This window comes from Notolepis coatsorum (assembly GCF_963971535.1).
Source record: "Notolepis coatsorum genome assembly, chromosome: 19".
NCBI classification, from domain to species: Eukaryota; Metazoa; Chordata; class Actinopteri; order Aulopiformes; family Paralepididae; genus Notolepis; species Notolepis coatsorum.
The window spans coordinates 55,523,884-55,548,874 of record NC_140183.1 but is presented as its reverse complement, the minus strand read 5'-3'; the positions used below and the strand labels follow the sequence as shown (position 1 = coordinate 55,548,874).

At 43.6% G+C, this 24,991-nt stretch overlaps 2 protein-coding genes across 2 annotated transcripts in view; both read right to left on the bottom strand.

Moving 5' to 3' along the window:
- LOC311246723 (forkhead box protein O6-like) overlaps positions 1 to 8,167 on the bottom strand; it is a gene marked incomplete at both ends in the record, with an annotated part of 37,864 nt that extends 29,697 nt beyond the window's left edge. Inside the window, one exon of the mRNA XM_084336946.1 lies at positions 7,646 to 8,167. Coding sequence (XP_084193072.1) covers positions 7,646 to 8,167 — 522 coding nt within the window. The remainder of the gene's footprint in view (positions 1 to 7,645) is intronic.
- Positions 8,168 to 21,824: 13,657 nt separating this feature from the next.
- On the bottom strand, positions 21,825 to 24,656 carry med18 (mediator of RNA polymerase II transcription, subunit 18 homolog (yeast)). Its single transcript, XM_084336144.1, has 3 exons — positions 24,347 to 24,656; positions 23,944 to 24,054; positions 21,825 to 23,805 (listed from the first exon to the last, which is right to left on the bottom strand). Exons 2-3 carry the CDS (start codon positions 24,014 to 24,016, stop codon positions 23,249 to 23,251), a joined length of 630 nt encoding a protein of 209 aa, XP_084192270.1. The 5' UTR covers positions 24,017 to 24,054; positions 24,347 to 24,656; the 3' UTR covers positions 21,825 to 23,248.
- Positions 24,657 to 24,991: the final 335 nt, after the last annotated feature.

Here is a 24,991-nt window from a genome sequence, read left to right as displayed (position 1 = left end):
TTTTTTTTTTTTTTTTCAAAATCTTGCGCCTCCATTCCAATGAAACTAAAGTAAACTAAAGTAAGAACATGTGCAGCAGACATGTCGACGAAGAAGTCATCAGACGTGTGGTTACACTTTAAAATATGCAAAGACAATGCCCAAAAAGCCGAGTGCCAGATATGCCAGAAGAAAATGGCATATCACAACTCTACAACAACTTTGTCAAATCACCTAAAAAACGTAAGTATCGTTGTACACGACGGCGACGCCACAAAACATTAATAAGGCTATGCCTATATGCTGCTATGACTAATGTGTTACCAAGTTGGCTAATTTAATTGTAATCATCTGCTTTTGTAGGTGCATTGTCTGATATAATTATAAATGATAAATGATAAATTAAATATAATATAATTGTTTGCTTGATAGACGAAGGTTGCAACATAATTATGTAATGTCATGTCGTTGGCTGTGAGAGCAGACCCACTGCACCCAGGCAGCGCAGCCGAGTGAAACCTTGTCAAAAGGGGCTACTTAATTAATTAATCCAATCCACTTTATTTATAGAGCACATTTAAAAACAACAAAGTTTACCAAAGTGCTGTACAAGTCCCACAACATAAGATAAAAAAGAAATATTATAATTAAAAATAAAAATAAAAATAATTTCGAAGCTTCGAATTAAAATCGAAGCTCGGCCCCGAAGCTTCGATTGCCAAAAAAAGCTTCGAAGATCAGCCCTACTGTCCATTCTCATTGTCAATTGACACTATAAACCATCCCTTCAATATGCCTTAAACAAATAATTTTATCATCAATACGTTCCCATTTTATAGCGTCGTGAATATGAACGTTATAGCAGAATGTTCTGGAGTATTTCCTGGAACGCGAGTTATAGGGCGCTAAGCTAATAACGTTAAATCGAATGGCGTTTCGGCTATAGACAGGCACGTTGGAAGGGGGGGGTGCGGGGGGTGCAGTAGCACCCCCCCCCCCCCTCAGTTATTGCAAAGAATAAAAAAAAAAATTTAATATAATTTTTTTTATTATGTTTTTTTTTTATGACAGTATTTATATATTTGTATATTATATACTGTAACTGTATAACTGTAACACTGTATATTATAAGTTTATCCTGCTCAAAGCACTTCACCATTTTAATATTGTGTGTATTGAGCCGTACTGTATTGTAGCCATTCTCCAATCTGTTAAATAAAGTTTTCATTCATTCATTACACTACTGTACGTACACAATCATACGTGTAAAACCGACAAGATTGCAGCAGAGTAGATTTTCGAGTGATGACAGACTGTCACAGACTGATTGAATGACAGGTGAAACAACTAATTGTATTCACCTCCCGTCTCCCGCCCTTCCCACGCGCCACGAACCACTGAGCTACTGTGATACAGTGCTTGCCTTGCGCAGTCAGTCGATTTTAGCTAGTAGTCAGACTTTGCTAGCACAGAATGTCTTACTTGCAGAAAAGAAAAATATCAGATTTATTTTCTAAACGTCCCGCCGGTCCCAGTGACAGTCCCACTAAATCTGATAAACGTCAGAGAGAGACAGAGACGACAGGTTCAGCCTCAGCATCAGGTATTGAAGAGTTAACTGAGTCTGTTCCCCTATACCCCCCCTCGGGCGCCAGGGGCTTCCACTGAGGGGTGATGCAAATAGGGATGGGGTGTTATGGCAGCTGATGATGGAAAGAGTGTGCACCGAGTCTGATCCCGAGTTGAAGAATTGGCTCCAAAAGAGAGACAACTGGATGTCCAACAACATCCAAAACGAAATCTTACAGCTGTTTGCCCATGATATTCAGCGACAAATTAGAGGCAAAGCATCCAAAATCCCATTCTTTGGCTTGAGCGCTGACGGAACCACTGATGTCACTGGAAAAGAACAATTCTCGTGTAATATACAGTTCGCCGATGACAACTTGGAATCTCAGAACTTCTTTTGGGGTTTTTACAATGCCCGGCCCAGACACAACAGCCGAGACGCTGTTTTTGTGTATAAAAGACATTCTTTTACGCCTCGACCTGCCCATGGAGAGGCTGATAGGATACTGTTTTGACGGGGCCAGCAACATGTCTGGGGGGTACAGGCTAGACTAAAGGAAATGTGTCCCGACTCTGTTTTTCTCCACTGTGCAAAAAAAATCTCAAAGGCCGCACCCCCTACCGATTTAAAGTTCCAACGTGCCTGGCTATAGACCAGCTAGAGCTAAAACTCTAAATGCATATTGTCGGTATCATGGTCCACCATGAATGCATGAAAGGGGGGGGCGGGGGACGTCGTTTCTGATTATTGATTACCAATAACGGCATTAGCCTCAGTAGCCTTATTCGCTGACCGGGTGGATGGCTATGAGAGCAAGGCCCGATCGGGCTGTAATTGATTGTCAAATCGCTCTTACCTGTGGCCGGTTGGATCCCAAAAAGGATTTCCCAGTTATCGATCGCCATCTGGTAGAATATATCCATTGGCTGATGATATATTCCTTTACTGCATACTGAATTCAGCGTCCCAAAAACTATTCCAGGCCATCGGCTACACGCATAGCTTTAGGCTAACAGAAAAACCCATTCATAATAAAACATTTTAAAACACCGGTCTGTAACAGGGAACACTGCATTATCGAGACAGCGCCCCTATAAGGATCTGGCCGGTAATGCACTTTTCCGAATTCCAAGAGTAGGGTAAATCTGCAGTGCCGCTCTGTGACATTGAGTAGGATATTACAATGGAATAAAAGCCAAAACAACCTTGCCACGTATATACGTGCAAGCGTTGGATCCGAAACACGTATATATACGTGGTTGGCCCTGAATGTGTTAAGAAGCCGTGGCCTCAGAATACTGCAGCCTTCCTAGAAGTCAAGAGCCACCAAGTATTTATAGGAGCTTGCTGATACTGTGTCTACAGCACCCAGCTTCCAGCTAGATTTGCATCCTCGCCAACAGAGGTGCCTGCAGCTTAACCCAATTGGGGGACCCTGATGTCCTAGTCATAAATCGATCAATACAGACTGTATTAATTAATGTTGTGTTTCTTTTTCAAATGTAGCCAAGAGTAAAGACCCTACCCTATGAAAACAGCAGTCAACGTATATATTTTCAGCACTACGTTTGTTTACCAATGATTTTAAGTGCTATTAGCTAAATATGAGTTTCTCTGAATAATGTGAATTCTCTGTGCATCGGAAAAAGGTGAGTAGTCACGCGAGGAAATGAATAAATCCAGATTTAACACTGCGATTGCAGATTTGGCCCTATCCATAGATGTATGACTTGGCCATAATAAGGTCATTTATAGGCCTGATATTCTTTTTGTGATCAAATCTTTTTATTTTATTTTTTCAAACATGAAACAAAGACATATCACATGGGCCTGATATTCTATATTCAAATTGCATTATATTTCAAATTGCATGTGTCCGGATGGCAAAATTCAGTACTGTATCTACAAAATCTACAAAGAATTATCTCCCATTTGTTCAATTGCTTCAATTCTTTGTACATTTGATCTCAAGAAGGTGCTGAATGAGCTCAGTGAACGAAATTCCTCCAAGCTCAATATTAGCATGGTGTTATTCACCGTCATAGATGAAAAGAAAAATTATAATTTATATTCTACTTTGTTTCATTACAATTTACTCAAGCATAGCAATAGACACAATATTTCTGACACTGGGAATACATTCCCTGAGGTGTTCCTAGATGCTGTACCAAGAACGTGCAAATTGACCTTGTAGACGTGGAGCAATCTTCCATTTACTTTTAGGGAGATTTTCTGAAAATATGGCTGCAGTTTAAGAGGTTAAAACACCAGAGATGACTGGTTTAGAAGCATCACGTACAGGTCGCTTTTGATATTTATTTTAAGAAATGTTTAAAGAAATTCTCTAGCTGGTCCTTCGCTTTTTCTGTCGTCCACCCACACACTACCCATCCTCGGTCTACCCCTCCTCACCCACTCCTACACAAAGTGGCAAGACATCAAACCATACCATCTAATTTCATTTAATTTCATCAGCAGCTTAACAATTCCCCCCCACCCCCCACATCAAATGTGTTGCAGGTGCATGTTGTTATTGATTGAGATGAAAATGTAGCGGGTGATGCAAGCAATCTTACACAACTCACGAATATAACCAGTGCTATCAAATGTAATTGCTTGATATGATTGTTCAATTCTGTGTACGAGTGTTGTGTGTATGTGTGTGTGTGTTTGTGTGTGTGTGTGTGTGTGTGTGTGTGTGTGCTCACATGTGTGTCTCTAAGGCTACGTTTAGACGAGCGTTTTGTGAACAGAAACCGCAAAAGTCATCTTGCGGTTTCACTTTTAATTTTACGTTTAGACGAGCGTTTTGGGGTGGAATTCTTTGTGCAGACGAGGCTGTAACGACGGAGCCCCGCTGTCACACGATTGGCGCATATGTCACATGACGTGCTGTGAAGACCCGCCCTACTCTGCCTCTGATTCGCAGACTGTGGATGGGGAATGTGATTGGACCAAAGCAGAGTCACTCGCAGACAGTGGGTCCACTCACGCCGCGGGACAGATTCTTGTGTATTTAACCCTTTCACTGCCACACGACAGCCGGTTGTGTGATAGTAAAGGGTTAACCTTCTGTCGTGTGGCAGTGAAAGGGTTAAAAGTACTGCCAATGTAGCCTTCAGGTGATCTCCGTTGATAATAGTCAGACATACTTGCTTTGTTTACGTCTCGGCTACTGGCGCATACCTGCTACCTGTGGCGTAAGCAGTACGCGCGACCAGAGCCGTGACAACCCTTTCGTCATCGTTTTAACAGATTTATACGGTTTAACAGTTTAGACGAGAGCGCAAAGGTTTTGCGTTTCTAGGAATTCCACCCTGGAAGGTAGTCTCACTTTTTTGCGGTTTCACCCCGTAAAAACGCTGTTTCCGTATAAACGAAAGGCACATCCGAAAAAATATTTTTGCGGATTCACCTGCTAGCGTTTCCGTCTAAACGGGGCCTTAGAACATGCTTGAAACAATATGAGCTTGTGGCTTGACAATTCATGAATGCGCTGTATAAAAACAAATGACCTCGTCCAACTTGGCCTTGCTTCAAGCTTATACCACACATAAAGCTCTTATGTTGATCGCTCTTAAAACAAACAATATTCAAAGGCTTAAGCATTGCAGCCTGCTTATCTTAATGAAATAATTTGCAAGTAAATGTGCTATTACCAAGTGCAAATAGGGTCATGCAAAAAAAGAGAGATTCGTGGAACTTGTATCACACTCTTTATGGAAATGTTTGTGTCTGAATAGGCCCGTAAAGGGTTCTGGGAGGCTTCATTAAGTAATTCAAATTCTTGCTCGCTCTAAGTGGAACTCTTACTTAAGCAGGGCGAGTTGACTAAGGACACATTCTTATTCACTGCAAAGGCCTGGGGAGGTTTTGTAGGTGCAAAGGGCAGGTTGGGTTACACACGCACACACGCACACACGCACACCTACAGTGTTGTTGAGTGAAGACACGTAAGCTCCACCTGCTGTATAACTGGGTCCCGACTGTGAGTGTCAACATGGCTGAGCATGTGACTTCTGCTAAGTGTATGTTTACACTACGACTCTGTCTCTCGACTGAAACCAGGTCGACCCTATTACTGACATTACAGCTGTCTGCTTTAGAATACTTACCTAATCCCCAGTCATTACCTGGAATGGGCCCCGCGTCTCGCCTGTCGCCTGAAATAGCCCCGGACCTCAGACTTCCACTGTCAAACCCCCTAATTTGCAGTTTCGTAGAGGCAGACTGGGACACTAGCGCTAAAGACAAAGTGGACCTGTGGCTGAGTGGCTAGCTCTCGGTGCTAGTGTGGGTGGAGGGATAATGAAGCTAAGCCTACCTGTAGACACCTATATCAGAGCTCACTTGAATGGGACAGGTTTAAGGAGTCAGTCAGGCGCTTGTGATTAAGGCTGGGCTGCGCATGGGACTCGCATCTAAACTCGTGACAGGGGCTGCTTTATGCAACGGGCGACACACAACAACAGGTGCATATTTGGAATGAAAGAAATTCCATAGAAAGACATAAATATAAATGCACGTTGTGGGCAGAGACCGCGACTCCATGCCGTCACGTCACATGACAACGTGTATGGCATTACTTTGTATGTGGCCGATGGTTATGAAGAGCATTGTTATTTGATGACGTACATGAATGGAACGCTATCCATCAAAAGTTTAAAACCATCGGCGCCAGGGGGGTAATGTTTGTGTGTGTGGGGGGGGGGGGGGGGGTAATGTGGAATCGCCACCTCAGAATATTGTGTCCTTTCGTTTTGTATCCTGTTCCAAGTTAGTCACATTCAGTATTTCCTAATTTAAATATATAATAGGTAGCATTGAACAGTGAGCACTGGATGACCCGTTCAGTAATGAGGTCGGAAAAGATATGATAGTATATATGTGACAGTGACAACAGTGCAAATTTCGCTTCCTTTGTGCAATAGTGATCTTGCTCACACTGGAGCCCTCTCTAGGGGACGGTATATGACAGAAAATGACCAAGAGGTCTTTGTTTCAATACAGCCCTGTGCTCCGACAACCCAGGGTGTTAAAGCACTGTATTACTCAAGATTCTTTGGAAAAACGCAGACAGCCTTCTAGAGGACAAACTGGAGGCCGTCAATATCCCCCTATACAAAGGCTATTCTGCCTGCCTCGCTGACTGCATGCTTCTTCATACAGCACACATTACAGATGTGACAGGCTTCTCTTTGGTGTGTAGAGATCTCCCTGTTGCGCCGGGCATTCAAGGTCTCATCTCAGAGAGGTGTGAGAACAAGACAAGCGTTACTGCCTTCCCCTGTCCTCCACCCTGAAGACATTTGTAATGAAGAGGAAGATGGGAGGAGGAGGATATAGGCTGCTAACCCGGGCAGGCGTCCAGGAGGTTACTCCAGGCTCCCAGCCAGAGAGGCAGTGGCAGTGGTGATGGTGGTGGAGGCATGTGGTCAGAGCCAGGAGACACACATTCTGAATATTTACATTGTTGACAGCTGACCTGTGACCAGCTACAACCTACAAGTGTCCCTCTGCTTACATTGTTGACAGCTGACCTGTGACCAGCTACAACCGTATACAAGTGTCCCTCTGCTGATCCCATGGTTCCATGCAAGTGCTTGAGAGATATGGTGATACATTGTATGACTATGCCTATTATGCATGAAAATGGAAGCAAACAAACTTTGATTTCCCTGCTACAAGGGAAGACGTGGAAATATAACACGTGAAAACCATTGTGGCATTTTCATTGTCATGGGTTTGCGTGTATTTCAAAAGAATGGGGAGGTACCGTTAGTCATCATGGGCAGCTCTACCGTGGACATGTCACACATGCACCATGTGCCACTAACCTAAGTCTATTACATTCTGCCCCCAATGATTTATTAGGATGACTGACGGCAGTAATGAACTAAGACGTGAGAAGGCATGTCAACATGGTATAACCACCACAGCACCCCACGGTGACATGTGGATGGTCTAAAGGGGTGAATGAAATACAATGGCCTGCTGAATATGAATAATAACAAGCAATATTATCTCGTGTGTGATTAATATGTCAAACTCTCTTTCTACCGTCTCGTGAGTTCTGTCAACTATAGCATTTCTTACCTTCCATCCAGCTGAGCTATTGCTGTCGCCCTTATCCTTGAAATAGGGCACGTAACGGACCATCCAGTCGTATATTTGTGACAGTGTGAGTCTTTTTTCTGGGGTGCTCTCAATGGCGCGGGTAATGAGGTCCGCGTAGGACTGGTTGCCCCACGCGTTCCGCCGCGAGGATTTGGCTTTGCGCAACTGTCCGGTCACATCGAGCAGTGGCGCGCCGGGTGCCAGGCATGCAGGGTGCAGCGTCGCGCCTGTGGGAGCCGGGGCGCCGGCTGGGTGCTGCTTCAGCTCCGCCGACGCGCCACCCACTACTCTACCCGCTCTGCAGGCGGGGATGTCCTCCGGTTCCACCTTGATGTTGGCCAGCGGTACTAGACCCCCGCTGACCTCGTGCCCACCACCGGGAAAATCCTCCGGACAAGGCATTGTTGGCCAGGTACATGAGCGAGGCCGAGTTTGCGGCTCGAAATCCGAATCGATATCAACCTGATGCGCCTCCAATTCGTCGTCTTCCATCATCAACATTTACCCTCGGTTGTTGTGAAGGAATAAATCGATTGGGTAAAGGGGGGGATATCTCCACGATTCCCGTATTGTCTTCAATACCACTTCACGCTGGAATCTGTCTAGTGACAGGAATATTGAGCACAGTCTGATTCAGTATAGAAACAATTCAATAGAGGAGCCGGCTGCTGTCGATATAGATCATGTTGAATGTCTGCAAAATCACAGCCTCGCATGTAATGACAAGAGGAGTAATAAAAGTAATAATAACCTTTCGCCCATTTTACCTGGAATAAAATGTCTTAATACAATTACCGGTTCGTTATAATAATCTACATCACCTAAAAAAGGCTGTCAACCCCAGATGCAGAGTCAGTCATATAGAGGTTTTTCAATCCGGTTGCAGCAACAGATGATATTTCAGATAAGGAGCATATTTGCAGGCAGTCGTCGATAAATTCCGCCAGAAGACGATAGGAGAGGGAGAATGGGGGTAAATCACCGGGGCTGTGTAGAGAGCATCCAATGAGGCGATAATGCGTGATTACCGTAAATTATTAAATCGTCCAGTCTACACGGATAAAGCTGGCCGTGGTACATGCGGGTCCATTCAGAATAGCACCCAATAAGACGCGGGGCGCATGTGACGAAATACAAATCGATACAATTCCAGTCAGGGGGGGGAGAAACAGTCCGGTATCAATCACTTTCCACGTTGATCAAAATGTACTTCTCATAACTCCTGTTCCTCTCTCACACTCTCACACGCAGTCTCCCCGATCTGTTCAGCCTTTCTCATTCTCAGATCCCTCACATGTTCTTCTCATTTGCTTACAACTCGTTTCGTCGATGCGAACCGATGATGACGCGCCGGCGCTGTTGTGGAGATGCTGCCAACTGGAAGGCGCGCGTCAAATCAATACTCTGATCCCAGAACAACACTGTTAGAGCGAAGGCACCCCAAACTCTTTCTCCATCATCTCCATTATGAAGGGGGGGGGTCCAAATTCTCAATCAACACTCAGCATAATGGACTGTGGACTCTCTGGTGGAGTAACGCACGAACTGCGTTTTGTCCGTCAGTTGTATCCAATTAGCTCTATACACAATATGAAACATTGAGAGAAAGTCATACATTCGACAACATACGTATAATTATACTAGGTTAAATATCCCGCGTTATCTTTGTGCATTGTGATGTTGCCTCTGGTAGATATAGGCCTATCATCTTGTAATGTGTATGTCGCTTCAGAGTCCAGATGCCCTGGTGCACAGCCAGCCAGGCGGCGTCACCTTTGACAGTATGGGCAACTCGTTTAGTGTAATTTTTTATCACGATTAGATAGATTTAGTTCAGATTAAGAGAGATTTGGTAACCTCTGGTTTTTAATCCGGGAGGAGTTAAGTGAAATGGGGGCTTTTTCAGACGCCTATAGGGTGGCAATCATCTCAGCTCCATGAATTGAGGGGGGGGAATAACAAACTTGCACATTATCTTCTCAAATCGCATCTGCCAAGCCCGAGCGCTCAATGGCCGGAGGAGGGGCTGCGAGGGATGCTTTGCCTAGCAGACACAGCCCCTGTCTGACCCATGTGCGTAATTCCCCAGATTGCTACATTGACCGAGGGGATTCCGCCCACGCCTCGGAATGAAGCACTGCCCCCTCCTGCTGAAACTGACAGCTGATGGGCGGGCGCGCGGGCTCAGGTGCTCTCGTGCCATTGGTTGCTATATGTGCCCGTATCAATCTATTCTAGTTGATATTCTGTCGAAATAAGGGTCGACGCAGAAGATAATAAAATTGAATATGTGATGACCAGACCCCTCCCTCTTTCTCACACGCACGCATGCACACGCCCCACACACACACAGACACAAGCACACAAAAACTGGCTACAAAAATAATAAACAATTAAATACAATTACATTCACCAAATAGTATTGGGATCAATACAACTTGATTTACTTTTCATCTAGTCTATCCAAAAATAACATAAGCCCCAAAATAGCAAACAGCCCATGAGCAATCAGTAGGCCCTATGTGAGTTAAATAGGTATGAGTGCATTGCAGGTCTCAGAATAGACTACAGTTCTGTCATATGTACATATAGTGCCTGTCCTTCAAAATAGAGCCCATTCTATCAAGTTTGGGGCGCAGATTAAAAGTAACATACGATGAGTTTGGGATTTGGCCACATTATGCTGTTCTGAGGCACTACTGAGGACTCTGCTTATTAGGAGTAAAATTTAAAATTTAAAAACACACACAAAATGAGACATCTAGTCACATAACCAGACACACTCACCAAAACAAGCTCACATGCAGGACAGTGGCTGAGACTGTCAAGTGAACCCCACCCTCTTTACACAGTGCACACCTACAGCACCCATTTAGAAGTTGCACAACACGCTCACTGTGCACTCAGACTTGATGTTAGGAGAGACGTTGGGAAATGTTTCTTTGTGTCAAAAATAGCATGTGCATTTAAGTGGAGGACGATGTGTCATAGTGTGTCATGGGATGACTTGTATGTTTCCTTACAAACAACAGATGTTGCAGCCCAGAGGCGGTGAAAATCCTCTCCCGCTCCTGCTCGCCGGACCTAGAACATTTGACCATTCTGTGTCGTTCGTTCCATCTCCCTCGAGAGTTCACAGCAGTCATCATCACCGCAGTTTAAATCCCACCGCAAGCAGATACCGACAAAGCACTGTCAGACCTCCAGGACTCATTGAACCAACACCAAATCAAATATCCAGACGCGGCCATGGTGGTGGTCGGCGACTTCAATAAAGCGAACCTAAAAAAGGTTATGCCAAACTTTTATCAGCACATCAAATGTACCACCAGGGGAGGGAACACTTTGGATCACTGCTATACCCCGTATAAGCAGGGTTACAAGGCAACCCCGACCTCTCCGTTTGGCAAAAGCGATCACGATGCCATTGTCCTCATGCCCGGATATAAACAGAGAGCCCGAGAGGCTGTAGTGTCGCGAGAGGTGACACGGTGGTCCGAGCAGTCAGAGGCCATGTTACAGGATGCACTGGATGACGTCGACTGGGACATGCTCCGGTCGAGTTCCAGTGACTTCAGTGAATACACAGATGTTGTTGTCATCTTCATAGCTACGTTAGCTAACAGCATCGTCCCCGCGAAGAATGTTTGAGTGTTCCCGAACCAGAAACCGTGGGTGGATAACTCAATCCGTGTTGCCCTGAATGCTCGCACCGCTGCTTATAACTCGGGCCGTGCATCAGGACATATGGACGAGTACAAGGCAACAGCTTACAGGCTGCGCAAAGTAGTGTTAGCTGCAAAAAATAGATATGCGAACAAGATGGAGGCACAGATGGCCCAAAATGACACAGGAAGCTTATGGCGGGGACTACGAACGATAACTGACTATAAGGTCAGCCCCTCCTCAATCAGGAGTGCAGATGCCTCCCTTGTGAACGATCTTAACTCCTTTTACGTGAGATTTGGAGCGAACAGTGGCGACGTTAGCTCACAGGCTAACAGCGTCACTGGCTCGCCAGTTGTCGCGGCGGGGGTCCTCCGTGGGGGAGGAGCACACTCTCCAATTGACGGAACACAGCGTGAGGAGAGCGTTCTTGGGGGTGAACACTGGAAAATATGCAGGCCCGGATGGGATAACAGGACGAATACTTAGGTGCTGTGCCAACCATCTGGCTCCAGTGTTCACCACTATATTCAACCTATCCTTGGCCGAGTACGTGGTCCCTGCCTGCTTCAAGGTGTCCACTATAATCCCTGTGCCAAAAAACTCCTCCCCAGCAGGACTACAGACCGGTGGCACTCACCTCTGTGGTCATGAAATGCTTTGAGAGGCTGGTCACGGATCACATCTGTGCCTCCCTCCCAGTAACATGGACCCTTTGCAGTTTGCATATAGGACAAACAGGTCCACTGACGATGCGGTCTCCCAGGTACTGCACAACACACTTTCTCACATTGACAGTCAGAAGGGGGGATATGTGTGATTGCTGTTCATTGACTATAGTTCAGCTTTCAACACCATAGTCCCCACCAGACTGGTTGACAAGCTGATTGATCTGGGTCTGAACACCGCCCTGAGCGCCTGGATCCTGGACTTTCTGACCGACAGGCCCCAGGCGGTTAGGGTGGGTGGACACTGGACACACCTCCAACTCAATCTCCCTGAGCATCGGGTCCCCCCAGGGCTGTGTTCTCAGTGACAGTCCTCTGCTGTATTCACTGTACACACATTACTGTGTGGCCAGGTTCAGCTCCAACTCCATAGTGAAGTTTGCGGATGACACAGTGGTGGTGGGGCTGATCTCTGACAACGACGAGAAGGCCTACCGGGAGGTTGATGTACTGACACGTTGATGCCGGGATAACAGCCTTCTCCTGAACATTGGTAAAACCAAGGAGCTGAGTACAGCAGGGGACACACAAGCCACAAAACATTATGAATTGAAAATGGGGGACCCTGGTGTAAACAAGACGAAAGTCTTTCTCTGGTCTGCATCCCCTTAACACTTTGGATACCAGCGACGTCATAACTCGTTTTATCAGCCCCCCCCCGGTGAGTGCAGATGACGACAAATGTCGTTTTATTTTTTTATTAGCGATCTGAATTCATATTTCATCAACCGAGTCTCCCGTTGGTACAGCAGCCCCTACAGGAGCTCAGATGGGAAAAAAGCGCCCCCTATCGCTTATCCCTGTGTAACTGCAGGTCAGTCGATTAGACTGACCTGGGATCTGTAGATCTGTAGAGGTGGAGCCAACTGGCTCCATTGTGCCGGTGAGCCGTCTGATCAAGAGGGATCTGATCGTGAGACGGAAAACAATGTGGAATATATATTTACAGCAGCCAATAATCAATCAATAAGCGTGATCGATATTTGTAATGGCGATCAGGAATTGGAATAATCTTTTTGGATAACATCTGATCTCAGGTAAGGAATCTATTTTACCAGTCTTAGGATAATCAGACCTGTTTTCACTGAGATATAAGCGTTTGCCCTATGCTGTGTGTGGCTGTGATCGCTGATGAGGAAATAAGAGAATCGATATTTCAGCCTGCGTCTATAGCGTGCATAAGTACACATATACTATCGATAATCTAGCGTTTATTTGAAAACAATTCATAAATAGGCCGACAAATTACAACGTTTTTGTGTATTCTAGAATATTCCAGTAAATGCCTTTTATCACGGAATCTATATATTTTTCTTGAAAACGATGGCTTTTCAAAAACGAAAATGAACCGATAAAAAAACAATCCGTTTCGACAATGTTGACTGCAAACAAGTCATTGATAAGCGACGGGCAGATTAGAAACATAGATTAAGTGTTTTTAACGCTAACATTGAAGTGGATGATGGCATTCAACGGGGTAAAAAGGTAAACAAGGTAGGCACTGATAGTGTTAACAATTGTGTGTATTGAGCCGTACTGTATGGACTACGGGTATTGCACTACCACCCTTGCAGGACTTATACAATAGGAGGTGCAAATCCAGAGCCTGTAGAATAATGAAGGACCCTCACCACCCCAATAAAAGCCTGTTCAAGCTGCTGCGGTCAGGCAAGTGTCTCTGTATACACGCAACAAGAACAGAGAGGCTAAGGCTCAGCTTCTTCCCTCAGGCCATCAGAACAATGAACACTGATCTCTCCACACACAAGCACACATGAACACACACACAACACAACATTCTGCACTTGCACACACACAAACACACCATAGGTCACTTTAAACACAAAAGAAAATGTCACTTTAAAGGAAGGAAAAGGACACTAAGAAAATAACTTGTTGTGATTGTTGTACAGTATCTTTTTATTATGCTTTTTATTTATTTTAGTATGCCCTGGTATGTATGTGATAAATAAAACTCTTGAATCTTGAATGACTAAAGGCCCAGCATCGGAATAAACAAGGACAACACACGTTGTGACGCCGTTGGTCGTTTGTCTCTGTCCTATGTGTTTTCATAAACTATTGTCCAATGAAGATATATAATGTATGGAGATGGACCCCTTACCATGTCATGATTACCTAGTTGTGCTCAGGTGTGGCAAAACCAGAACCATACAACAACATTGGACAAACTTTGAGACAAGGCTTTCACGGATGATTCTAAGCTGCAACGTCCCTCATATGGGACGTTTTTCGGATTTTTTGCAACCGGCACTTTGGCGACCCCTAGTGGCTCGGGTGTGCATATTTTGTAATACAATATATATATCGAATTGAAGGCTTATTTGTTGCCTGTCGATAGTGACAAAATCCGCTCAGCGGTTCTCGAGTTACATGCCGGTATTTGAGGCTTGTGCAAAGTACACGGTATTGCACAAAATACCACTCCCGACTCAGGCTGCAGTAGTTCCGTCAATCTAGATCCGATCTCGAAAATTATTGTAGATCGTTGTAACCAATGAGTGTGGCTTTCCAATGATACCCCACATGGGGATCTAAATAAAAAAAACAAAAAACACAAAGACACACAAAAACAGGAAGAGCAAAACAGCCGAATGAATTGAAGTCTGAGAAAACTGAGTTTTTCTTTGTACACAGTTGACCAAAATCACTCCTAATCACTCATTTCTGAATGGATCTTTATGAAATGTGGATATGTACTACATAAGGCTTCAGACTATGGCTCCGTTGTAAGCCATACCACCTTGTGGGAAATACTACCTCTGGACTACTAACTACAGAAAAACTTGAGTAACAAGTTTTTTTACAACTCAAGTTCAGACCTATGTTACTCTATTACGTTAGCACTAAAAGTGAATTCTTTTTCTGGAATCAGAAACTTCAGAATGTCATCTTTCAAAAGAGACCAGGCTCATGCATGTGCTATAAGTATAAAGTATGTTGTTTTGGTTTGCAAAAAAAGTATGCAGTCCTGAAGTTCAAGTAAAAAAAATTGCCACTTTTCTGCCCGCTTGTTAAGAGGTTTTAAAAACAAACCACTCTGACTGAAACTGGCTAAGTTGATATTCGTGGGGGACTCATCCTGTCAGCATTTACAATTGGCCTAACGTGTAATAACAATTTGATACGGCCAAAATAACGTTCTGTTCCGTTTCAAGGAAGACTGGCTTCCATTATCATTCATTCCATGCATGAACACACAGGTCACATGTGTAACAATTTTGAGCGCAAAGAGTTTTGGCAACAATCGATATTACATAAAGTGTCTCGTGGCACACCTATGCAGAGAGAGGCAAAGGGTGGTTGCAGGTGACGAGTCTCAGCTGATCCAATCCAGAGGTTTACGCGCAGGACCACACTTAAGCAGGAAGAAGATGTGGAGGGAAGGGAGACAGACAGACAAGACGAAGGCCGTGCCAGCAGCCGTAGCGTCAAGAGTCTGTGTGTTCAGGCCCCTCTAGGCAGACTGCTCTACGCTGTCCCCATACCAGACATTCCAGAGGCAGCAGGGCTGGCTTCAGGCTCTCTGTGGCTGATCCCGGAACAGCGTGTTCCGCACAGCAGCAATCGCTCCAGCAGCCAGCCACAAGCGAGGCAGAGAGCGCCGCAGCAGTGGCGGCAGCAGCAGCAACAAGGCTGTGCTTTGTGCCCGTCAATTTGCACCCTGAAAAAGCACTCAGGAATTTCATTCACATAACGATAGGAAAGCAATTTCTCCTCTGCCCTCCCGCCCACTTGTGCTCAGACGAGACGAGTCCCACCCTCGTCTTCTCTGCCCAGCTGCTTATTGAGCAATCCCTCCGGAACCTCTCGCTGTTACGCAAGTTAGCCGCGTACCCCCTTCCCCCTGGCGAGGCCGGGATGAGTGGAAGCTGGAGGAGCCACAATGAGCGCCTGGGGAGATCAATGGCCATCCTGGGAAAACGCCTCCCTCCGGTCTCCCTACTCCTCCCAAGCTTCCAGCCCACACTCCTTTAACAAGCATATGGGCTCCCAATGACACAGGAAGGAGAGGGCTCCGATCCAAGTATCGGGAATGTTCCCGAGTAGGCGAGGCCGGATTTCACCCCTCCGTGGCACTGTCCCAATTTGGGCTGACTTAAAGACTTCCTGCCCCGGGCAAGAGCCAGCTTATTGTGGCACAGATCTTGGCACCAGCTCTGCCAAGTATGAACATAATGTTCAGAGGCAACAGAGATGATTTGGTGCCAAGAGTTTTAATGAAGACTGTGTTACGGAATGGAAAGAAAAGACATGTGCAGGTAATGGCCTCCCTGCACCATCTCAGACATCTGACTTAAAAACATCAATCCTATTTAACAGTTAACCACTGACTGAATGGTAAAAATAGGTTAAGGGATGGAACTAGAGTGACGCGGTTCGATATTGTCAAACATAATCATTAGAGGAACTGTTATTGAATTTGTATAGGCTACATCTATTAAATGTTTAATACTAGCTCATTAGCCAACGATTTATTTGATTAGATTCAGATGTATCGAACGAAAAGAAGTTGGCATGTAACCAGAGTGCAAGGTAACAGTAAAGTGCACAACAATATACAATATAACAAGTAGGGGTGTAAAGGTACACGTATCCGTACCGAACCGTTTCAGTGTGTACCGTACCGTACCGAACGAATACAACGGTATGTTAACCACTAACGACCGCCCACCGGGGGCTGTTTTTTCACAATCTAATATAATTATTATAATTATGTTTTACAAGTCGATTATTAATTTCAATATAGAATATTCGTTGTCAGCCCTACAAGTACAATTAGTTACTGCACACTACATCACCCCTGAGTGGAACATGGGAAGCCAAACTTTCCCCCACTGTACCGAAAACCTGTACCGAACCTTGACTTCAAAACCGAGGTACGTACCGTACCGTGGTTTTTGTGTACCGTTACACCCCTAATAACAAGTGATAAATGGAGTATTTTTTAACGAAGCTACTGAGTAAATATGCTAATCTGTACAGTGTTATTATGTACAGTGATACATGTATAATACATTATGGAAGTAAGCCATACTAGCCAGTGGTAAATAAATAAATAAAAAAACAAACTTGAACTTGGTATAACTAATAAAGAGTAGGTGTGGGATATATACTGATATATAGTATATACAGCGTGTACAAAGAGTGGGTATGTATACAGGTATGTAAACAGGAATATATGTAGATATATTCATACAGATTATATATATATATGGACCAATACATACATTTTCAGCCGATATAATGATATTCATTAATTCTTACTTGAAGTAAATCTCTTCTTACTTTTTACACTTTTTCTTATTTTTATATGCTGATGGCATCTGCAATTGATATCATTGAGAAAAATTATTTCATGAATTTCATTGTTATGTTTGACTAGAATTGACAAGTGAACATCAACTATCTTGACGAATAGCATAAATTCATTACCAATCCAAGGGTGCAGACAGCCCATGAACCTTGTGGGACATACAGTAGCACACAATAGTACAATCATGTAGTGTGTTGCATATTTACTTGCTTATGTAGACGTCAATGCATATCCATTATCTGCTTCTTGAGTTGAGTTGTTGAGTTTATTTTATCTCAAACAATCAACCATATAAAAAAACACAATAAAAATTATAAACTAAAGAAACAAATTTAAAATGAAATCTTACATTCTTCATTAAATGATAAACAAATGAGTTCGAGAAGGAGCAGAAGGAAGCAAATGCTTATCTAGTCCTGCCCCTTTCTCACAATATCATACATAAACAAAATATCTTACAAACCTAAAATAAATAAATAAAAAGATAAATAAAAAATGTACTTGATGACTGATTCATCACATTATTTTCAATGTATTGGCCAAAGAGCTTGAATGGTCAGGAAGGCCCTTTCCAAGAGTATCTGAATAATCTCCTTTGCTCCACTAAAAGATGCCATTAAATGGCCAAGCTGCAAAGTAAAAAAAAAATAAAATAAAAAATGCTCTCTAAAATCAATAATCACAAAAAAACACAACATTTAAAAAATTATATATATATATATATATATATATATATTAGGTTAGGGTGAGACATGAGGTTTCCACTGAGGTTAAGTTAGGGTAAGGGTTTATAAACAACTTTTTAGGTGAGTTCTGGCATTGCAGCTTGGCCAACAAGTGACAACCCTATAAGATGGCTGGTATAGAATTTGGATAATGTTGTCATGGAAAATGAGCATAGTTTATACCCAGAATTCATCTAACAAACTAGAATTTTTTTCTAAATTCCTATGATAATTCTATGATTCAGTTTAAGCAATTAGCTGAACTCATTAGAACTGAATGACAGAATTATGGAATTTGGAGAAGGGCAGATGTGTGCGGTTCAGGGGGCTGGATTCAGTCTAAAAACAACACTACTCCTCACAACACAACCCATCTCTCAGTGGTAACAGGGAAGCCCTTTTTGAAAGTTTATACGACAAAACACTCACCCATCCTCTTCTTATGATTCAAGGTGTGGACAGTGAGATTCAGAAAGTTGGAATGTTAAACATAACCGTCACGATCCATTTGCCCTGGAAACAGTTGCCCTGGAGTGTTGATTGATTGAAACAATATTAATGGGTACAATACAGTACAGCTCAATACACACAATTGTTAAGGGGATGCAGACCAGAGAAAGACTTTAGTCTTGTTTACATCAGGGTCCCCCATTTTCAATCATAAAATGTGTCATGTACCAAACCAACATTATCAAACATACACAACATAACATAGGCTAGATAACAACATGATCAAACGTTCTACATCAGCCCAGCCATCACAATGACCATTTGTGAACGTCGACTTGAATTGGAATGGCCATCCTGTCAAAGTTCTGTGGTATCAGCTTATTATACAGCAAGAATATATGATGTTGTGAAGTGTTGCTATTTGACCCCAGCCTCTATAGAATTCCAATAATGACTTCATGTTCGCAGATGGTGAAAAGCCAATCTCTTGGCTGAACACTGGCCTACTGTGTCCATCCCCGGGAGACCGCAAGGCTTATCAGCTTTTGGGGGGCACTCCAGTCTCCATTTATTCAAATAAACCGAGCAGCATATCACTTGGCCTCCAGCAATGGGTTAAATCGCTCACTTGCACAAGCCATTGGTTGGCTAGATCCACAATGGCTGAATGGGCCTGATGCCAAGACAGTGATTAACCCAGCACTGCCTCTGTCCTCCAGGCAGTGTGGAGGGGAGGTGCACTGGGAGTCCAGCTCATCACCAAAGAGCACTGTACTGCTCTACAAACCACAGTAACTACAATTCTGGTAAGAAATAGGGTGTAAAAAAATTTCAGTAACTACTCAATTCAACCAAAACCCAAGGCAAACCGCAGTAAGTGTAGTTACGATGCTCTGCCTTGGTTTCCCAGAGCTTAGCGATTAGTACATGTAGTTGCAGTAACAGGAGATGCAGTCACAGTGGTAGTAATAATAGTTTCTGTATCCCTGAAAAGCTAACGCTGGCTAGCTTGCGAGACAGGACTAGTCAGCGCATTAGAGTTCTATTAGCGGCACACTGGCAGTTGACCAAAACAGATTTCTCTCTCTCTACCTCTGGCTGACTCATCTTTCCTTAATTCACTTGCACCTCCCATGCATAAATATATTTATATTTTATAGGTGTGCTTACTGGAAGCAGATAGTACAACCATAACCAGATGTAAAATCATAGGCCTATAATAATAATTTGACATGGCACACTATGTAGCCAACCTCAAATTGATATAGCTAAACAAAAGTATGATACCCATTTGGATTTGATTGATAGCTATTATAAGAAGACTATCTCCAAGAACTAGGTTACAGTATATAGTCTAAATCTATATGTATCTTCTAAATCCTATAATGCAAATAAATACAAATACTTTTTTTTTTCGCAGAACAAACCTGATGAAGAGGATATTGAACGAAATAATACTTTAGGGTTGCTTTAATCTTTCTCAATTACTAATCCATTTAAAATTTTAAAACATGCAGAAATCTATAAATAAAACAATTAAATACAAATTGAATGCAGTATTAACAAAAACGTATTTCCTCATATTGAAAAGGCATTCAAATTGTACTACAAAGGCAGAGTGCAGTATCTGCATGTTTGGGGTCAGAGGTCAAATAATTGGTCATTGGCATAAAAACTACTTCATAAACACCTACTGTATGCATCACTACTTTTCTACCTACAACACCTTTGGCTGAGTAATTTTCTCTCAGTTCCAGTGTCAGTGTAGTTAGTGTGGTTAGCCTTTGCAGGGTAGCATACTAAGCACACATTTAAATGGAAGGAAGCCAGCAGACTGTAGTGTACGAGTGCTGGACATGTACAGCCTTGGGCAAGGAGGCATCTGCCTCTTTAATACATAATTCACTTACAGCTGAATCATTGTGCACTTGTCCCGAGGGCCAAAAGTCTGCTTTTGGTAGTTGGAACATAAAAACAGTCTCCATCAGATAATCTTCCCTCATTGAGTGTACTTGGCGGAGAACAGATATGCCTTTGAACAAGGGAGAGGGAAAGAAAAATCACAAATTATGCATATCAGCATATGCAAAGTGTAGCTTTCAAGGTAGATCTATGTTGGAAGCAGTAGTCGTCTCCTCACCTTTCCACCCCAGTGAGCTTGTCCTCATCAGCGCCGACATGCAGGTAGGTCAAGGAGAAGAGAAAGGCCACCTGCCCTCCGGCCGTCCCTTCAGACACGCGGGTCACTTTACATTACAATCCCTGCACATGCATCTCAGCAAAACACCTATTATTAGCAGCACTCGCAACATATGGCACTCATTATTATAATAACTGATAGGATGTGCATTAGATAGTTACTTCAATATTCTTCATCCTAGACTGGACATAATGACGACACGCCAGGAGGAAAAGGGGGCATTTCTTTTTATTCTGCATGAACAGTAAGCAACCTGAGGCGGCTGTGGTGCTTTCATGTGTAATGGCATCGGCTCAGGTTGCCGGGAAAAAAGGTACTAATGGGTTAACGTCGGACGGGAGGGAAAATCAATGCTTTTGTGAGGGGAAGAAAAGGCGGCTTTCACAGGTCTATGTATCATTAAGCAATTGAGAAAGCTAATTAGAGTGTGTGTGTGTGTGTGGGGGTGATGTGCAGATCTCGTGGCTAATTATTTCCATGGCAACTAAAGCTCATGTGTGGATGATCTGAGGTGGCTGATGGGCTGGGTTACAGCAAGAGCAAGGGAGACCCCTAGTGGGAATAGAATGGACTTGGATGTTCATAAAGGCCTGCAGTGCCAACGAATGACTGATGGGGAAAAAATACTTTGTTAGGAAAATAACCCTTTTTTTTTTTTTATAAAATTGGGGGGTGGGGACAACATAAACATAAAACTAAATCTGGACCGAGCTAAATGAGGCATATAGTATAGGTAATACACTAGTCAACGGGAACAGCTGTTGACTACTGTCTCATTCAAAGCCTCCTATTTACCACATAAAATCAATCCAAATAGAATATACTGTTTCAAAACTATTTAGTTTTACAAAATAATTTGCAATGTTGAAAGAATGCAGTAAGGGATGCATTCTACTTTTGTGTTTTTGCCAAGTCCAGTGACATCTCAGTTTAATAAAAACTCCAAATCCAGAAATCCTCTTTGAGGACAAGAAATGCACTCTCAGAATGAAAAGATTTAAATTCTGATTTGATGAATGTATACAATTAAGATACATGCACAGCAGCACACACGTGATCATTTCTGACTCATTAAATTACACAATTACCACAAACATCTTCTGGTGAATTGAATTTAGATGTTCCCTTCAGGTATTAGAACAATGACAATATTGGGGGGCCTGTTTCCAACATGCATCTGATCTGGGTCATCAAATGACAAGTGGACAGCTCCAAGTACAGGTTTGAACGCATTGGAACACATTGAGATCCGATCACTCAAAGTGATCAGAGGTGGTCTGGGCCGCATGTAGCCACATTCTGTTAGCAGTGTGTGCGTACACAAATGAGTCCTGAAGCATAACATTGAAGGACCATCTAGTCTAGTCAACTGTGTCCTGAAGCATAACATTGAAGGACCATCTAGTCAACTGTGTCCTGAAGCATAACATTGAAGGACCATCTAGTCAACTGTGTCCTGAAGCATAACATTGAAGGACCACCTGTGCATCACGTCCTCTGGGGTCTTATAGAATTATTTTCTATAATAATGAACACAGAGAAGGTGAAAGCCACTGCTCTCCCTTTCTTCCTACTTTTTCTCATTTCCAGTTGGTACTCAAATTGTGCAAGCTGGCTTTATTTACAATGTCTGAATTTTTCTAAACACCCATGTATAGGCTACATTTAAGGCTGCCACAAAAATCAAGTTGAACAAAAAGTAAAGGAGTTTTTATGTCATCAGAATGCACCTCTTCGGCAGCCCCACACCTTTTCATAATGGCAAGCATCCACAAAACAATCATTAGCCTAATTAAAGAAGTTTCAGCATGGGCTCCCACTGTTCACAAATTCCCAGAGTGATGTATTTTATAGATACATTCATTCATACAGGCACTACTATAACTATAATACAGCGAGTGTCATCACTGGAGACACTCGCTGTTCATCCTTCTAACTACAGTATTGCTTGAAAATATCATTCTGATCTTTCTGATGTTCTGTATTGGCATCGCCTGGAGAGTGGTTTTATTATCTGCATCGTGTTTCCTATGTCTTCCTAGCTTTCGGATCGTTTGGATGATGGAAAAGCTAAATTCATGCAGAATGCAGGCCAGGTGTAGGCTAATATCCACAATGAGGATAATGAGTGGATAGTCCACATATATGCATACGTAAATGGCACTATTGTGCGTGGATCATCTCGTTTGAAACGTGAAGGTAGTTGAGAAAGAGAGTCTTAATGTAGGCGTAGGCCTAAGTGTTTATTAGCATACTGAGCGTGGAAGCGAAACCTGATCACAAGCGGTCACTCGAGACGAATGTGTAAACATTCTAATGCCAGGTGTGAACTGATGTACTTCAGAGCTGTCCACTTGCGATTGGATCGCCTGAATCGCATCTTAATGCCAGGTCGAAACGGGGCCAAAGTAAGTTCTAATGTGTCCATAAAAGCAATAGGAGGCTGATGACTTCACCCAGCCTAGTCGATGCCAGTCAATGTCTCTGCTTGCTGGGGTCGATCTTCTCCAGGTGAACCAGAGGTTTGAGCTGCTCGGCGAAGCTGCGCATTTCCTCCGACATAGTGTCCTGGCCGGCAGGAGCCAACACACTCAGCTCCACCAGGTAGGAGAGCGACAGGCGCTCAGTGTTGTCCGTGTTCCCCGGCACCAGGATACGCGAGAGCTTACTGACCACCATTTTCATCACACCTTTGCGGAATATGTGCCCGTTGGCCACAAACTCGTGGTCCATGCGGAAGCCCATCTCATTGAGAAAGTCAGGCAGGCTGTGCGAGGCGGCCACATCCACACAGTTACGCACAAGGGCGTGGCGGCTCTTGTCTCCTACCTCGGGCTGGCCAAGGTAACGCAGGTGCCAAGGGGCCGTAGGCTGTGAGAGTGATCGCCGGGCACGCAGGATGAAGGGGTTGCCCTGTGGGCCTTTCAGCAGGTAGACCAGCTCGTGATCGATGAATGTCTCGGGTTCCATATTGTCACAGAGTCCACGGAGGCGATGCAAGAGGCTGTCAAGGGCCTGGTCTAAGACGCTTCCTGCAATGAGACAGTATAGAGCAACTAAGTTGTAGAACGACAGCAATAAAGAAAAACACAACATAATTGATCAAAATATTAATTAATCAATCATAACCTCACTCCACTTTTTGGGGGGAGTGGATATCCCTGTTTTACCTTGCAACAGATACTCCATCATGTTGACTGTGCCCCCAGTGACGGGCATTACTGAGACAGGGGGCGCCTCCATCACTTCTCAGCTCTCCACAAACCTTGCTGAATTTGAACCTGAGAATACAAATTCCTCATTATGCACAAAAACCCTGCTCCACATTAATAAATGGCTTAGACAGGTTAAACCCATATTAGTCTATAAATAACAAAGTAAGTTAATGAATGAATGAATGAATGAATGAAAAAAAACTTTATTTAACAGATTGCAGAAGGGTACACAATACAGTACGGCTCAAGGTACACACGTGTGCAACAAGGTATATATTAAACTAACGTATATTGTTTGTGCATTTGTTTGCAAAGCTAACCTTAATTCAGAAACACAGAAACGTAACGGCTCACTTACTTGTGAACAGCAGCTGTCGCTCGTCTCCTCTCCGGCAGTGGCTTCTCACTACAGACCGTGGATGTCCAGGCCCCACGGCTCTACCGTTCCGCAGATGAATGAATGGCGAGCTCGTAGAAGCACACGACGCAGAAGCTACGTTAGCTCTGCAAGCTGTCGTTGGTTTACAGGCTGAAGTTAAACGTTTCCTTGGGAAAAAAGTGGGAACAATGTAGCTAACAAAAAACAATGCAAGTATAATACAAACAAAGCGGATTCACAAGTGTCACTGTACAGACAGACCGCGAGTTATATTACTATTAAGCTAGTCCTGTTGTGTTGTGTCCAATCTGTGGCACGCATGTATACCAAACCCAGCCGCATTTCTCGGAGACGCTCTCTGATTGGCAATGACTGACGCTCTCTGATTGGCCACTGACGCGTTTGCCCAATCCGTGACGAGCTGTGTCTTTGCCCATTTCCACGTCAAACAGCCTGCAAACTACCTGGCGTTCTATCGCCATGCTCTAAGTCTAAGACAAACTATAACCTTAACCAACTTCGAAAGAGTGCCTAAGCTTAACCGTCGAAAGAACTTGCCGTCACGCTCTAAGACAAACTCTAACCATAATCAACTTCGAAGAGTGCCTAAGCTTAACCAGTGTA